We start from the raw sequence: 15,993 nt of genomic DNA, 5'->3' as shown, positions 1-15,993 counted from the left end.
CTGGGGCTTCTCCGGCAGAGTTGGGGACCCCCTTCACCAAACCACTTCTCGGCCAGTGGGAGAGGGGCTGTGTCCCATCATCCCTGACCACATGATTCTCCAGTGACCACGTGGTTACCTGTGCTGACCATCCTCCTCAGCCATGGCCAGGGACATAGGGCTGTCCCTCCTGGAGCTGGTGTCCAAGCCGCAGGAGCAGGTGGACACTGACGTCCACATTACCTTTGTCAGAGTGAGTGTGCGCACGGGGAGGGGCACTGCTGGGCGCCCGGGGTCACAGGACCACTGCAGGGCAAGGGCAGACTATCAAGGCAACATCAAGGGGGTGGTCACCCACAGGGGGCTGGACAGAGGAGTTGGTGGGGAGGGCCAATGGGCTGGAGGGAGTGCCACCTCCCAAGAGTCCTTATGCTGGCCTGTGTGCTGGGGATGCCCCCTGCCAGGCGCCCTTTCCTGGGACCCTCACCCACCTCCGGATGGGGTGCCGATGAACTTCAGCTTCATTTGGGGGAAAGATAAGACTTTTATTGTCATTTTAAAAATAAAATGTCCTTTTGGCCTCAGGCACTCTGATCCTGATAAAGCTGGGTGAGAGTGATGGGCCATGACTGCCCCTGTGGGGTCTGGGCAGGACCTGGGGGACTGTTCCCCTGGGAAACCTGCCTTAGGAGGGAGGAAAGGTGGCCAGAGCCTGTGCTGAGGTCACATGGCTGGTTATTGTGGCGGGGGGGGGGGGGGGCTGGAGCTGACGTGGCCGAGCCCCTGGGGCAGCTGTCATGCTGGAGGTGGCATCCAGTGCCAGGGCTGGCGCTTCTTGCTCTGGGGCCAGCTGTCCTGGAAGGTCCAGCCTGGGGCCCCCGCCCCCCGAAAAGGGAGCAGGAGCTGCGGGGCCTGGGGCTCGTGGGAGTGCTTGGGCCAAGTCAGGAGAAATACCCATGTGGCTGCCGCTGCCCTCAGGACGGAAGTAGGTTTGCTTCTTTCATTGTGTGTGTGCGTTTATACTCCTCTTTATTAGTGGATAAATATTAGAAAACCATCTCTCGGAAGCTGCAGTCAGGGGCGGCCCGGCTTGCCCAGCCGACGGGGGGGCGGCCCTTCGGGGGGCCCCGGCCTGGTCTGCAGTGTGAGGCTGTCCCGCCAGGGCTCATAGACCAGCGTGTAGCTCTCTGCCCTCTTGACGGTGAACTTGTAGACACGGTTGGGCAGCAGGTTGTGGACGTCGAAGGTGCAGGCGGCCACGGGGATGATGCCGCGCTGCAGGTACTCCTGCTGTGTCCGTGGGTCCAGCAGCTTGAAGCGCAGTTCGAACTGTTCCGGCATCGCTGGCTGGATGGTGACAAACCAGCGCAGGGTGACCCAGTCCTGGTGGGCCACCGACTCCTTGCGGTCGAACATGACGGGCATCTTGGTGCTGAGCATGAGCCGGATGTGCGGGATCTTGGTGGCGCCAACATCAGACACCAGGCGGTGCTTGATATGCAGACGCCCTGGCACCATCATGGCCAGGAAGTTGTCCATGACGGCCGACAGGTCTGCCAGCCGCTGTTCCACGAGTGCCCAGCCCGCCAGGAAGGGCCGAGGGTCAGGCGACTCGAGCAGGGCATCCAGCTGGGCACGGCCGTGGTCCAGCTGCTCCAGCAGGTCTCCGAGCAGCAGGAGCTGGATCTTGGTCTGCGCGGTGCCCACCTTCTTCATGCGCTGGAACTTCCAGGGGTCGATGAGCTGGAACATGGTGCTGGGCAGCACCAGCGGGTTCTGGTCGCCCAGGGCCAGGTGCTTGGGGAGGATCTCGATGTGGTAGGAGCACTTCCTCAGCAGCTCCATGCGAGCGTGATGGCGCTTCAGCAGGTGGGGGCTCAGGTCGCAGGTCAGGAACTCCCGCAGCGCATTGCGGCGTGCTGTGTAGGTCCTCCAAGCCTCCGGCTCCAGCAGCTGCCGGTCCTCAGCCTCCTCCACCTCCTCCTGGTCCAGGAAGGACTGGGGACTGTCCAGCTTCATCTTGTCCAGGCCCAGGCCTGTCACCTGGAAACTCATTGTCTGGAGGGAGGGGTGGAGGGTGGGCCGTGAGCGAGAGCAGTCAGTCAGGCCTCTGCTGCCCACCTGGGCTCACTTGGGGCTGTGTTTGTGTGGGGGTGATTTCAGGCCCATTAACCCCCACACTGGGCCCTCTATCCTTCCTGGAGGGAGCACCTTTCTCTAGAAGAGGCTGCCTGGAGGGCCGGGTGGGCAGGCTGCAGAGTCATTAAAAGTAGACATTTAGAGCCTTAGCTGGTTTGGCTCAATAGATAAAGCATCAATCAGCCTGTGGACTGAAGGGTCCTGGGTTCAATTCCAGTCAAGGGCACATGGTCAGGTTGTGGACTCGATCCCCAGTAGGGGGTGTGCAGGAGGCAGCCAATCAGTGATTCTCATCATTGATGGTTCTATCTCTCTTCCTCTTTGAAATCAATAAAAAATATATATATTTTTAAAAAGTAGGCATTGAGGGGCAAACACTACGGATGATTGGTTGTGAGGACGCAGGGCAGGGCTAAGGCCTGGGCTGGGCTCTGGGGCCAGAATGACTTGAGCAGAAACCTCAGCCACTGACCAGCTGTGCGGCCTGGCCAAGGTTTCGGGACCTGTTTGAAGTGGGTGACAGTGCTCCTCGGGCACGGAGACTCAGTGAGGTCCTGCTGAGCAGCACCGAACTCCCCTTGGGACACCACTGCCCAGCAGACCCCCCCACCTCACCGCTGGTGCACCCCAGAGGGCCAGGCTCACCCCAGGACAGTCCAGTTGGGGACCAGGGCCAGCTGGGAGGCCGGCCCAGCTGAGGAATAGCCCGGCTAGCTCCCAGTTCCCGAGCCCTGTGTCCCGGGCCTCCAGGGCCTTAAAGAGCCACGACTTCCTAGGAAAGGCCCAGAGGATGAGGTCCTGTCACTCCCTCCTACAGGTGGACTCTCACTCCAGGTGCAAGGCTAGCCATGGACCCCACAGCCTGAAGCTCCTTTGGGGCCACGACCCCCCTCCCCCACCAGGTTTCCAGCTCTGGGTGTCAGTGCGCCCCACGGCTGGATGCAGCCACAGCGAGGCAGACCACTCCTGCAAGCTGGGGCTCCTTGGAGAAGGAGCCAACATCCCTGGCTGCTGTCCCAGGTCCCAGCCACCCCCAGGGTCCCGGCCCGCACCTGGGAAAGCTCGGGTTGTCCCAGCAACCCAAGGGTTGGGCTGCCTCCTCCCCAAAGGTCCTTGCCCTTCCTGGGGCAGAGGAGCCACAAGAGGCCTGGGCACAACAGAGGGGCTATGGGGTGAGGTGCCAGCCGAGCCCAGGATCCCAGGACTTATGGCCTAAGTCCTGCTCTGGCCTCTGGGGGGAACTCTTGCCCCTGGATCTGGCCGCAGGTCAGGGATGTTCCCAGGCGTCAAGTCTCCCAGATGGAAAACCACAGATGGGTTGGTGTAAACTCCCAGGAGGGGTCGCTTGGAGTCCTGGCCTCCTCGACTCCGACTCCACCCGTTCCCGCTCCCCGAAGCCACCCCCCCCCACCCGCCCGCCCACCTTCCTGAGACCTACCCCTACCTCCGCGCCTCCCCACGTCCCCTGCATCCCCCACCCCAGGCCCTCCCCCAGCCCCGCGCGCCCACTTGCCCTGCCTCCCGGAGCTCCGTGCGGCTGACTGTGCGCAGAGCGGGGGCGTCCAGTTTCGCACCCGTGGCAACCAGCGGTTGCCATGGGGATCGTGAGTCTTTGTGACGCCCGCGGCGCCCGGGAGTGGGGGCAGGGTGGGCGGAACCAAGGCTGAGGGGAGACCCGTTCCCTGGATTCTCAGACTTGTCTGCTGCGGGATGACGATCCCAGGACCCCGACGAAAGGAACCGCTGGCCTCTCCCCGGCTCCGCCCGGCCGGCGCGGAGGAACTGACCATGGGCTTTGCTCTCTCCGCTCGGACCAACCGGGAGCCGCCGCGGAGTGCGGGAGCCAGGCCGCAGTCGGTCCCTTCAGGCTGGCGGTCCCTGAGTCAACCGCCCGGCACAGGGCTCCCTAAGCGGGGCTTCTGGTGGGACCTGCAGCCTGCGGGTGATTTTGAGGGGGGCTCCTGCTGCATCCCTGGCTGAGTGCCGCTCGGGGAACCTCTCATTGGAGCTGCCCAGAGTCGGAGCCATGGGCACTGGCAGGTGGGCAGTGCTGGTCTCCCTGGTGAAGGTGCTGCCCGCTTCCTCTCCCACGCTGGGGCCCCATCCGGGTCTGGACAAATGGGGTCTCCACAGCTCCTGGCGCCCCTCAGAGGTATTCTCAGCCTCTGGAGCCCCACCTTCAGGGGCCAGCTGGGCTCAGGGCCTCTGGGACCCCTCAGCCAGCCGGGGTGTCCCACCCGGAGTGGTAGGTCTGACTCCCCAAGACACCCCTTGCCCCCCTTGGGGAGGCTGAAGAGGCAGGGACACCCCAAGCCATGCTTGTCTGCTCCGCCTGGGAGGTCAGTGGTGGGGCCCCCTTCCAGGATAGAATGTCTGCCTGAGTCCCCTCCCAGTCTGTCCTGTGCCAGAGCCTGCCCACTGCACCCCTCCCCACTGGAGGAGTCCCCCTGGCTAGCTGCCCATCAGCCCTTCTCAGGCCCAGGCCTCGGGGGCACCAGAGGTGGAGCCCGAGGAGGGTGTGTTGGGGCCTGGTCTGCCCTCCTTGTCCGCCCTGGGCTCTGACTCAGCTATGAGAGCTGCTGTTATTCAGGGATCCTCGGGGCAAGGGCTGAATGGTTTGGAAAGGGGGGTGCTGTCTGAAGACTGAGGGGAGAAGAGGGGCACACAGCAGCCCCACCCCTGGACCTCTTTGGCTTCACCCCTTTTGTTCTGTTTCTTGTTCCTAAGCTAATTTTTTACAATTAAATGTTTAATTTGAGATCATTGTAAATCACACCCAGTTGTAAGATGTAACAGAGACACCATGAACCCACTGCCCATTTCCTGCAGAAGCTGTGTCAGATCAAGCAGGGTGGTCCCACAGGGACCCGTCCATGCCCCTCAGCCCTGGCGGCCTGCTCTCTGTGGAGCCCTGCAGGCCGTGTGCAGCCCTGGTTGGTCCTTCCTCTTTGAGTGCCGCTCCAAGGCATGGCCCCCATCTGTGTTCTCTCTCGCCCGACTCTGCAGTCACCAGGCCGTGCTGCCCTTGGCAGAGCGACCCTGGGCCCTGAGGGTGGGGAGCCTGGTGGTCTCGAGGTCACAGCCCTGGGGAGGGGAGTGCACCTGAGCACGGACACCCCCATCATGTGTCCTCCGCACACATGAACCCATCGGGTGGTGGCTCCTCAGCCTGCATGCCGGAGGCCCCTGCTCCCCACGTCACTGGGAGCTCAGTGTTCTTACAGATGGGAGATCAAGGCACAGGGAGGTCAGCACCTTGCCCACGGCTAGTGAGTCTGAGCAGGATTTGAACCCGTCATCTGACCACACCCAGAGTTGTGGAGGCCTCTGCGCTCTCATACCCACCCCCCCACCCCCAGCACGGCCGCTCCTTAGGGCGATGGTGGAGCCAGAGGGCCTGCCTGGTGGAGGGCCCGTGGCGGGCTGCGGCGGCCAGCGATACTCCTGGCAGAGCCTGGACCAACGAGGAGGAGCCTCTTGCCCTCGTCACTGGGGGAGACTGAGAAGGGCCAGCGTTCTTCGCGAGCTGGGAGGGGTGCCCACTTCCCAGCACAGGTTCCTGCTAGAAAAATGTCTCTGCTCTGACCTTGAGGAGGATGGACAGGATCTGTTTTCCTTGCCGGTAGGAGGAAGACCTCAGCCCATCATGGGGGTCTCTGTCTGGGCTTTTTGGGGGGCTAACAGGAGGCCTGGGACCAGGCGTGGGAGCTAGTCCAGAGGACCAAGGACGGCCCTCCCTGCCTGCCCTGCACCCGAAGGAATGTGCTGTCCCAGAGGCCCTGCAGCTCTGGGGGCAGCGAGTCTTCAGGAGAATGTGTCCGGGTTGTGAGTGCTTGACCCGAGCATGGTCAGCACGAGTGGGGACCTGGCCTGAGGAGGCCCTGTGGCTGCAGGTCAGAGGCCTGGCTTCCGAGGAGGGGGAGCCATGTATCTGGACTGAGGGAAATGCACCCACAAATCCCAGGCTTGCACTCAGAAGAGCAGGTGGTGGCGGGACTGCAGGTTTTTACAGGCCCCCCCCCCCCCCGCTCCCAAGTATGTGTGTGTAAATATTTCTTCTCGCCCTGACCAGTTTGGCTCATTGGATAGAGCGTCAGCCTGCGGACTCAAGGGTCACAGGTTCGATTCCGGTCAAGGGCATGTACCTTGGTTGCGGGCACATCCCCAGTAGTGAGTGTGCAGGAGGCAGCTGATCGATGTTTCTCTCTCATCGATGTTTCTAACTCTCTATCCCTCTCCCTTCCTCTCAGTAAAAAATTAATAAAATATATATTTTTAAAAGTATCTTCTTCTCACACGCCCAACAGGATGAGTCTCAGGTGCCCGGAGCTGCCCCCTGGGCCCTTGCCCCTTCAGTGCACTGTGTGGCTGCCACACCAGTTTGTAACTGTAGAGCCGCTCCCCAGGTGTGTGGAGGGGCCTCCAGGTGCAATGCAGAGAAAAGGGTCGGCTGCCTCTCAGGGGCCAGTTGGACAATCGTCACACCTGTTTATTGGGACCACTCACCGCAGAAAGCAAACTTTTGGCCAGTTTTGCTCAATGGGAAGAGTGTCGGCCTGCGGACTGAAGGGCCCCAGGTTTGATTCCGGTCAAGGGCATGTACCTGGGTTGCGGGCTCAGTCCCCAGTGTGGGGCGGGCAGGAGGCAGCCGATTCATGATTCTCTCTCATCAGTGATGTTTCTATCTCTCCTTCTCCCTTCCTCTCTGAAATCAATAAAAATATATTTTAAAAAAGAGAGAGCAAACTTTTGGGTGTACATAGAGTTCAGGGAGAGGAAGGAGGGTTTGCAGCCAACAGAAGAGAGATGTGGCCTCAATAATGACCCTGGGTGGAGGGAGACACACATGGAGAGAGAGCAGGCTACCTGGCTGGAATCCCACCCACCACAGCCCCTGCCCACAGCCCCAGACCCCAGAACCTGACGGCTGGGGCTTGCTTTCCCCACCCAACTCAGAAGCACAGGCCGAGTTTGCTTCATCGTGCAGGAGGGCCTGGCCATGCACCAGGCTCATCCCCACCCCCTCCGTGCCACTGGGTTCATATCCTTGGCAGAGCAGCATCGCTCCATCCTGCCTGGGCCTGGGGGAGGGACAGAAGGGAGGAGGGGAGGGGCTGCCCCACCTGAGGCCACGCCCAGGACCTCACCCTGGCCCCGCCCCCCAGGCTGGTCTGAACACCAGCCTGGAGGCAGGCAGGGGGCTGTGCAAGCCTGCTCCTGCTTGTGGGGTGTGGGGTGTGGGGTGTGGGGTGTGGGGGCCCGCTGCAGTGACCTGCTACACCACACCTCGCACCAGCCAGGACGAACGCAGCAAGGCTCCGAGGCTCCAGGCTCCGACACTCGCCTTCCCACCAGCTCTTCCAGTTTCTCCTTTTCCGGAAGTCCCCTTCCCTGCAGGGCCTGGGCGGCGTGGGGACCAGGTTCAGAACACCCTGGAACATGGAGCCCTTCCTCAGGAAGCGGCTGGCCTTCCTGTCCTTCTTCTGGAACAAGATCTGGCCAGCAGGTGCCCAGGACCACAGCATCCCCTGCTTCCCCGACCCAGGTGCCGACCCGGAGCTGGAGCCCCCTGCCGCTGTGCTTGGCAGCCCCCCGGCGCCTGGGCAGTTCTTCAGGGCGCTGTGCGACTTCACGGCGCGGTATGCGGATGAGCTGAGTGTCAGCCGTGGGGACAGGCTCTACGCCCTCAAGGAGGAGGGCGACTACATCTTTGCCCGTCGGCTCTCGGGCCAGCCCAGTGTGGGGCTTGTGCCCCTCGCCTACGTGGCCAAGGCCACCGCTGAGATGTTCGCAGACCAACCGTGAGTACCGCCTTCTCTGGGAGTCAGGAAGCAGTGGCTGAGGCTGGGAGGCCATCTGGGAGTCTGGGATCGTTGTGGGGTCACTCATGCACACAGCAGCGGGCTCCTCCAGGCCCTGCTGCACAGCAGTGAGCACAGAGCCTGGGACACAGACAGCAGTGACGGCCTGGCAGGTGGGGCTGGGCGGCGTGTGTGCCTGCTCCTGGCCGCCACATTGGGACTCTGTCCGGCTGGCTAGCTGCCCCTTGCTCTCACACAGGGACTCAGTCCTGGAGGCAGCATCCAGGAGGCTCTCGTTCTGCAGGCTGGCTCAGTAGTCACTGCTTGGGGGCAGGGGCGAGGGTCTGGGGTGAGACATCATAGCCCCTGCTTCCTAGAGCTCCCAGTGAGGACCTGAGTGTGCAGAGGCCATCGGCATCCTCTTGTGCTCTGAGGGTGTGGTGAGGTGGTGACGGGGGTGGGGGTGGTATATCAGAGGTGCATTCCCCTGCCCCTCACTCCTGCACATCCACCAGCCCCTCCACCTGCACTGGGCCAGCTATGGGGCAGACATGACCTGGCCTTTGGGATTGCTCCAAGAAAGGCCTGTTTGGGCAGTGGACCCAGGTAGGGGAGCCCAACCATTCCCCACAGAGCCTGAGCCCCGAGGCAGGGGCAGTCCCCAGGCAGGAATATCTGCTTGTTGGCATGACAGCCTGTCACCATGGAAGGAAGAAGAAGCGGGGAGGGCTCTCCAGGCAGGTTCCTCGGGGAGGTCACCTCTCAGCTCAAGCTCCAGGTCCAAGAACAGGTGGTTTCCTGGGGCAGCTGTGTGCCAGCTCTGAGCAGGGCCTTGCCATCTGGCAGTGGGCACGGTCCATAGGCCTCAAGCATTCCACCCGAACCCAGGATGTGAGCCTGACCCATCTTCCCGCTGAACGCAGTGGTGGCCGTGGCAATCTCAGGTGTCTGAATGGACGGGGCATTGGCTCGAGGACACTCGGGCAGTCTCTCCTCTCAGCCCAGCATGCATGGAGGTGGCATGCTGGGTGAGAACAGGCTGCCTGCTTTGCTGAGCAGACCTCACCTCGATGTGGGTCCCGCACCCACTGGGCCAGGCCTGAGCCCTGGACATGTCCTTGCCGACCAGCCTAGGGTCTCAGCCTCAGTCAGGCCACTGCCAGCCTCCTGGGAGAAGCCTGAGTCACAGGAAGGTGCCTCCTGGCCCCCACCCCACGCCTGGGACCAAGCAGGCACTCCGATGGGGAGGTGCCCACAGTCACTCCAAGTGTGGAGGACAAAGCCAAGCTGCTCCCGGAAAAGGCTGGCAGGGCTGTGGGGAGGGGAGGGGTTGCCAAGAGGAAGAGCTAATGACTATTTGCCTGGGCTGGAGATGAAAGGGCTGACCACACTCCCAGGGTCATTAGCCCCAGACACCTGTTCCTGGGCCAGACCGGCTGGGTGGGCTGGGCCCCTCAACCCCCACAGTGAGGTGTCATTGCTTCCAAGCTGCTGAGGGCTCCCCTACAATCTTATTTCGCCCATGGCCCCACGCCCCAGGCGGGGACCCGGAGGACATCCCTGCAGCTCAGGTCTCAGCTCCCTCCCCAGGCCTGGGGCTGCAGGGAGGCCAGGCTGGGAGCCTCTGGTTCTCCTTGTCCCCCAGGGCCCTGCTGTCCTGGGGAGGCCTGCTGAGAGCCTTCACACCTGAGATGTTCTCCCCGCCAGCAGGCCAGAGGCAGGGCCTGTGTGGACGGAGCCTGGCCGCCTCAGAGCTCCCCAGTCAATGTGTCCCCGAGCTTGCAGCCCCACCAGGTATTGTCTCTGGGGACCCATGTAAGGTCCACGGGTCCCCCACCCTTCCCCACCCGCCCTGTCTGCTAATTCTATCTCCCAGTGTTTCCCAGACCTCTGCCTCTCCACCCACTTGCACCCACTTCTTCTGCCTCCAATTTTCCCTCCAGCCCAGGCCAGCCTCACGGCCCTGGCCACATTGGTTCCCAGCCCCTCTCCATAGCTTCCCAGGTGGGTGCAGGTTTGTCTCTGCCCCCTCCTGCCAGGCCCTGCCCTTGCCCCTGCCTCCAGCAGTACCCACCTGCACATCTATGTTCACCTGGTCCCCTCTCTGGGGGGCACCCCCACCTTGTGCTGACTCGCTCTGAGTCATACTTTGGGCCCCCAGGTGATCTGAGAGCCAGTACCTCTGCTGTCCCTCAGGGTGGATGAGGGGCTGTGCTCACTGGGCTGTCCCTGGACATAAGTGGTCCCCTTGGGGGCAGGCCTCCTGCCGCTGGGTTTCCAGGGACCCTAGGTATGGGGAGGCTTCCGGGAGGGAAGCTAACTCAGGTGTGAGGTTCCCCAACCTGGGCCTGGGGGAACAAACACAGGGGACGGGGTGGGCCAGCAGCCTCACCTGGCCTGATTCTTGGCAGAGTGCTGGCCCAGATGGAGAGTCAGATGAGGAAGCCCCAGGCAGGTCCCGCCCCACCCCACTCTCAGGTGTGGGGGTTTCTGGTATCTGGACCAGGGGCTCGGGCTGGTCTGTGCTGGGCAGGGCTCCTCAGAGGTGGACGCTCAATGCTTTGAGCCTCCCAGGTCTCCCAGCCTCCCCTGACCACCTGCCCAGCCAGGCTCAGGCCACCTCCTTGAGGGCCTTCCCAGCTGCTCCAGCATTGAGGCTGCTTCTCCCACCCACCTATGACCTCCTGAGGCATGTGGGCCATGCCCAGCCAGGTGGCACCCCTGGTTCTCCAGGCCACACCTGCAGCCCAGCCCACACACCTGAGCTTCATCAGGGTGCCCTGGTTCCCAGTGGACCCCTTCCCTCTCAGGGCTCAGTTGTCTTGAGTTTGACAGGTTTGGTCTATGGCCAGGCTGTTAGCCTGTGGCCAGGGCTGTGGTCACTTTATGAGCAGGACTAACGGGAACCTGTGGCTGAGGTGAGTGGACAGTCTCACATGGCATGGGTCACTGCGGGTGGCTGTCAGCTCCATGCCAGCCCAAGCGGTTCGCCTGTCCAGTCCCTGATGACTCGGGAGGCTGAGCACTGGGGCCGGGGCTGGGGGCACCGAGTGGGCACCTGGGGCCTCTGGCCAGTGTGGGGCTGGGCGCCTGGGGCTGGGCCTGCCTAGTGACCGATGCACCCACCCTTTGCAGCTGGTACTTCAGTGGCATCAGCCGCACCCAGGCCCAGCAGCTGCTCCTGTCCCCAGCCAACGTGCCCGGCGCCTTCCTCATCCGGCCCAGTGAGAGCAGCCAGGGCGACTACTCGCTGTCAGGTACAAGGGCCCCTCATGCCTCTGTCCCCCTGAGGCACCCTGGGCAGCCGTGCCAAGGTAGAACACTCTTTTTTATTGTTGAAAGTATTACATCTGTCTCCTTTTTCCACGATTGACCTCCCCCTGCCACTCCCGCCCCCCGGACAAGCCCCCACCGCCCCAGAGTCCGTGTCCATTGGTCATGCTCCTATGCATGCAAGTCCTTTGGTTGCTCTCTTATGAGAACACTCTTGACCTCAGAGTCCTTACTTGTGCCCAGCCCCACCTAGGGCCTGACAGCGCCTACTGCGGGTCACTTCCTGTTTGTCCACTGCCTCCTCAGGAGCTCACCCCGCCTTCATTCCCCTTGCAGACTCTCACTCACCAGCACCGCTCTGCACCCTGTCTGTTCCTCTGCCTGTAGCTACCCACACTCCCCCCTCCTCCACGAGGCTCCGGCCGCCTTGGCTCCCCAGAGGGTGGTGGCAGTCTCCTGGTTGTAGTGGTGGAGGGTCTGGACACAGCCTCCATCTCTGCACCTTCCCAGTCCGGGCCCAGGCCAAAGTCCGCCACTACCGCATCTCCACGGCGGCTGACGGCAGCTTCTACCTGCAGAAGGGCCGTCTCTTCCCCAGCCTGGGGGAGCTGCTCACCTATTACAAAGCCAACTGGAAGCTGATCCAGAACCCGCTACTGCAGCCCTGCGTGTCCCAGGTGGGCCTGACCCTGCCCTGCTCCTGCCCGGCCTTGCTGGGCCTCACATCTTGCCAGAGGGCCAGCAGGGGATCTGATGAGGCCCAGGAGCCCACACTTGGCGAACCTCCACACTCTGCTCAGGAGTGGGGTCTGCTCTTCTCCGGGAGCCCTGGCCGGGAGTATGCCAGGCTCTGCAGGCAGCAGTGAGGAGGGCAGGGGGGCTGGGGGCGCATGGGGGAGGCTCCCGCAGCAGCTCCAGGCCCAGGGCAGAAGCTGTGGGAGGAGATGCTGATCCTGAGGACCTGCCCCAGGAGCCGCCCCTGAGCTGGAGCTGCAGTTCTCCACCACGGTCCCAGCGTGGCCATTTGCCGAGGGGCCGGGCAGCGACCTGGTTCCTCTGGCCCCTGAATGATAGCCTGAGGGGCAGTGATGAGTGTTTGTGGACAGTGGTCCTTCTTCAGCAAATGGGGCCCAGCCTCAGGGAGGTCAGCACCTGGCACCCCTTGCTCCACCCAGAGCCAGCATTGAGCACATGCTGGGGGGAGGCCTGGTCCCTGGAGAAGCTGCCACTCTGACAGGGCCACACACAGAGGCCCTGAATTCGCCCAACCCCACAGAAGCCCCCGGAGCAGGATGCGTGGGAGCGGCCGCGCTCCGAGTTCACCCTTCGGAGGAAGCTGGGCAAAGGCTACTTCGGGGAAGTGTGGGAAGGCCTGTGGCTCGGCTCCGTGCCCGTGGCCATCAAGGTCATCAAATCAGGTGGGTGAGGCCCTGCCACCCCTGACCCCTGGAGCCCCAGGGCAGCCATGGGTGATGTGGACGGGTCCTGGAGTTGCACCCTCTCCAGCAGCCAACATGAAACTTGCTGACCTCGCCAAAGAGATCCAGACCCTGAAAAGCCTGCGGCACGCGCGGCTCATCCAGCTGCACGCCGTGTGCTCCACTGGCGAGCCCGTGTACATCGTCACCGAGCTCATGCGCAAGGGCAACCTGCAGGCCTTCCTGGGCAGTGAGTGCACCCCTACTGGCCGCCTGTCTGTGGGCAGCACGACCTTCGGGCCAGGACAGCGACCCCTGCTGCCTTCTGGCACAGGCCTTTGACAGGCTCCAGGCCTTGTTGGTGGCTGGATTTTCCAAGACCCAGAGGGCTGTGGGGGGCTGGGGCCAACAGTGAGCTCAGGGCCCTTGGTCTGAGGCAGCCTGGGCCTAATGGAGAGAAAGTCAGGGCATTGGGTTCCAGGCTGGGCAGAGTGCAGGTAGGGAGTGGTCCATCTTTGTCACCAGCCCCTGAACAAGGTCAGTATGGACCCCGTCCAGCGCCCCTCCCCCCTTTGGTCCTTCTCTGTCTCTGTTGGGGACCCAGGCTGGTTGCCAAGGAACAGCTTGCCCCGCATGGTCACTGCAGCCGCACAGGCCCACCCCTCTCAGATGAGGAAACTGAGGCACAGAGGGCAGTGGCCTGAGTGTCGGCTGCCCCTGCAGGCCCCGAAGGCCGTGCCCTGAACCCTCCAGTCCTGCTGGGCTTTGCCTGCCAGGTGGCTGAGGGCATGCGCTACCTGGAGGAGCGGCGCATCGTGCACCGAGACCTGGCCGCCAGGAATGTGCTCGTGGACGACGACCTGGCCTGCAAAGTGGCCGACTTTGGCCTGGCCCGGCTGCTCAAGGTCAGTGCGGGCTGTGGCTGCTGGCCCCGCAGGCGGTGGAGCCGGTGGGAGCAGAGGGCGCCACCTCACCCACCTCACCACGGGCGTCCCCTCACCAGGATGACATCTACTCCCCGAGCAGCGGCTCCAAGATCCCCGTCAAGTGGACAGCGCCCGAGGCCGCCCACTACCGCGTGTACTCCCCGAAGTCGGACGTCTGGTCCTTCGGGGTGCTGCTCTATGAAGTGTTCTCTTACGGCCAGTGTCCCTACGAAGGTGGGCCTCCAGGCAGCCGAGGGGGGGCGCACCCTGCCCTGCGGGTTGCTCCCCTCAAGCAGGGGCACCTGGCCTCGAGGCTGCCCACGGAATAGGGTCTGGTGAAGGCTGGGGGCGGGATCCACGGTGACTCCTCCTCCCCAGGAATGAGCAACCATGAGACGCTGCAGCAGATCGAGAGAGGGTACCGGCTTCCGCGCCCGGCCGCCTGCCCCGCCGAGGCCTACGTGCTCATGCTGGCGTGCTGGAAAGGCAGCCCGGAGGAGCGGCCGGCCTTCGCCATGCTGCAGGCGACGCTGGGCACCATCCACAGGCGCCTCCACCCCACCCTCACGTGACCTGGGCGCTGCCGGGGCTGGGCTGCTCCCTGGGCCTCTCTTCAGGACAATGTTTGCCTCAACTCATACAGGGTGCCGGACCTCAGCCTCAGAGCCCCTGGCCGTGGGCCTCAGTGCTGACACACACAGGTGTGCACCCACAGGCCAACATACAAAGACATGCACTTGGAGAGCAGAGGGGCTGGCGTCCTCTGCCCGGCGTGGCCACGTCCCTGGCATGGGCAGGACCCCGAGAGAAGGCCTGTCGAGCTGGGTTTACTCCCCCTCAGGGTGACTGGGGGAGAAGCTCTGAGCCGGCTGAGGTCCCTCCTGCCTGGGACCCCCTCCCAGGGTCAAGAGCAGCAGGTGGGGCTTCCCAATTTTCCCCAGAGTTCCGCCAGGGCCTTGTTGAAGGGGCTGGTGCGGGGCTCCCGGGCACGTGGGATGCAGCACCGCCTGCACACGCACGCCTCTGCCTGTGTGCAGCCCCTGTGTGTGCAGGGAGGCAGCCCTCAATAAACATGCGTGCACTAAGTCAGCAGCACAGACGTGCGTCACCACAGGCCTCAGCCCCAGCCAGAGCAGGGCTGGTGTGTCATGATGGAGGGAGAGCTGGCCCCTGTGTCCCAGCCCCCATCCTGGGCAGCCAGAGGCAGACGATCCCCTGACCCCCTGCAGGAGCTGCGAGAACAGCCCTTTCCATCTCCCTGGGCTGGGGTTGAGGGCGGCTGGGGCTGGTCTTACCATGGGAAGGTCAGGCAGATGGCTGGGTGGCCGTCTGGGGGGCGGATGACTCGTCTGCCTCTGTGGCGTAGAGTCCAGCGCGACCTGGTTGTGCAGTCAGGCCACGTGGAGGCCGCTGTGGGAGGCGGGCAGCTGCGGGCAGCTCTCCGGGGAAGGGGAGCAGCGTCTCCAGAGCGAGGCAGCTGCCAGCGCTGATTCCAAGCCACCAGCTGACATCACTGAGTGAGGAGGTGCCTCACCTGCCCGGCTCTGGAGCGAATGGATGAACAAACAGAGGAGCAGGAGGAGCGGGTGGGTGGGGTCTGTCTTCAGGGTCCCCAACCCCCACCCTCCTGGGAGCCCCACACTGGCAGCTATACCCCAGAGGCTTGTGGGACAGAAGGGACAGAGGCAGGCAAGCCCCTCGGGTGCAGATAAGCGACCCCCCAGGGCTGCTCAGAGAGCAGAGGCTGCTGGGGCTGGGTTGGGGAAGGGACTCCATGGTTGAGGGCGAGCGGCGGGGGCAGCACAGGGTTGAGGTAGGAACCAGACACATCAGGCTCAGGTGCATCTGGCTTTGGATCAGGGTTGAGTGGGAGGGCAGGAGTCCCCAGAGCCTCAGACCCCCGGTTAGGCTGCCCCAGTCCTGGTGGGTGTGGGGGCAGGAGGGTTTGGGCAGCAGCTGCTGGCCCTTCCATCCTGGGCTGGGCCGAGGGGCTGGGCCCCAGAAGGTGAGGGCTGGAGCTGAGCTCCTCCGGTTCGGGGGGAGCAAGGGACTCCTCTGGGCAGGGGCTCCGGCCACCAGGAAGGGCTCACCCTCTCTGCCTGGCACTGGGGTGTGTGGGCGGGCTGGGCAGGCAGCCTCAGAGGGAAGGAATGAGCGAGGCGTGGTCACAGGCCAGAGAGGCAGGTGTGTGTGGGGCTCACCTTGGGAGTCTCACCAGCCACGTGCTGGACAGGTTTGTGCTCCGGAGCCTCTGGGCGGGGCTGGGACATAGCCTCGAAACTGGAGCTTCCTGGTGTGACTCAGGCAGAGCCCCAGGCTCGTCCGCACCAGGAACTCGAGGCCCCTTGGACTGGAGTGTATTGGTGAGCAGTTGAGGAGGGCTTGGAACCCCCTGGGCCCAACAGGCGCTAAGCTGCCCACCACCCTGTGTCCTGCTCCCTCTATGCCCTGCCCCCT

At 63.5% G+C, this 15,993-nt stretch overlaps 2 protein-coding genes across 2 annotated transcripts; one reads left to right on the top strand and one right to left on the bottom strand.

Moving 5' to 3' along the window:
• Positions 1-1,053: 1,053 nt before the first annotated feature.
• On the bottom strand, positions 1,054-15,970 carry FNDC11 (fibronectin type III domain containing 11). Its single transcript, XM_014446608.2, has 3 exons — positions 15,738-15,970; positions 14,832-15,080; positions 1,054-2,037 (listed from the first exon to the last, which is right to left on the bottom strand). Exons 2-3 carry the CDS (start codon positions 14,832-14,834, stop codon positions 1,054-1,056), a joined length of 987 nt encoding a protein of 328 aa, XP_014302094.1. The 5' UTR covers positions 14,835-15,080; positions 15,738-15,970.
• SRMS (src-related kinase lacking C-terminal regulatory tyrosine and N-terminal myristylation sites) lies at positions 7,558-14,508 on the top strand. The gene is made up of 8 exons (XM_006104236.3): positions 7,558-7,919; positions 11,055-11,176; positions 11,703-11,869; positions 12,469-12,610; positions 12,702-12,860; positions 13,334-13,515; positions 13,614-13,770; positions 13,915-14,508. The coding sequence occupies exons 1-8, from the start codon at positions 7,558-7,560 to the stop codon at positions 14,106-14,108; spliced, it is 1,485 nt and encodes a 494-aa protein (XP_006104298.1). The 3' UTR covers positions 14,109-14,508.
• Positions 15,971-15,993: the final 23 nt, after the last annotated feature.

This window comes from Myotis lucifugus, unplaced genomic scaffold (genome assembly GCF_000147115.1).
Source record: "Myotis lucifugus unplaced genomic scaffold, Myoluc2.0 scaffold_555, whole genome shotgun sequence".
NCBI lineage: Eukaryota > Metazoa > Chordata > Mammalia > Chiroptera > Vespertilionidae > Myotis > Myotis lucifugus.
Note: the sequence above shows the minus strand (reverse complement) of the source record. Positions and strands in the feature narration are given on the sequence as shown.

What these genes read in the sequence shown, in the direction of transcription:
- SRMS (XM_006104236.3), top strand. Translation starts at nt 7,558, where the DNA reads ATGGAGCCCTTCCTCAGGAAGCGGCTGGCCTTCCTGTCCTTCTTCTGG. An exon ending in CATCAAGGTCATCAAATCAG is followed by an intron (nt 12,611 to 12,701) that starts GTGGGTGAGGCC and finishes CCTCTCCAGCAG; the next exon opens with CCAACATGAAACTTGCTGAC. An exon ending in GCCTGGCCCGGCTGCTCAAG is followed by an intron (nt 13,516 to 13,613) that starts GTCAGTGCGGGC and finishes TCCCCTCACCAG; the next exon opens with GATGACATCTACTCCCCGAG.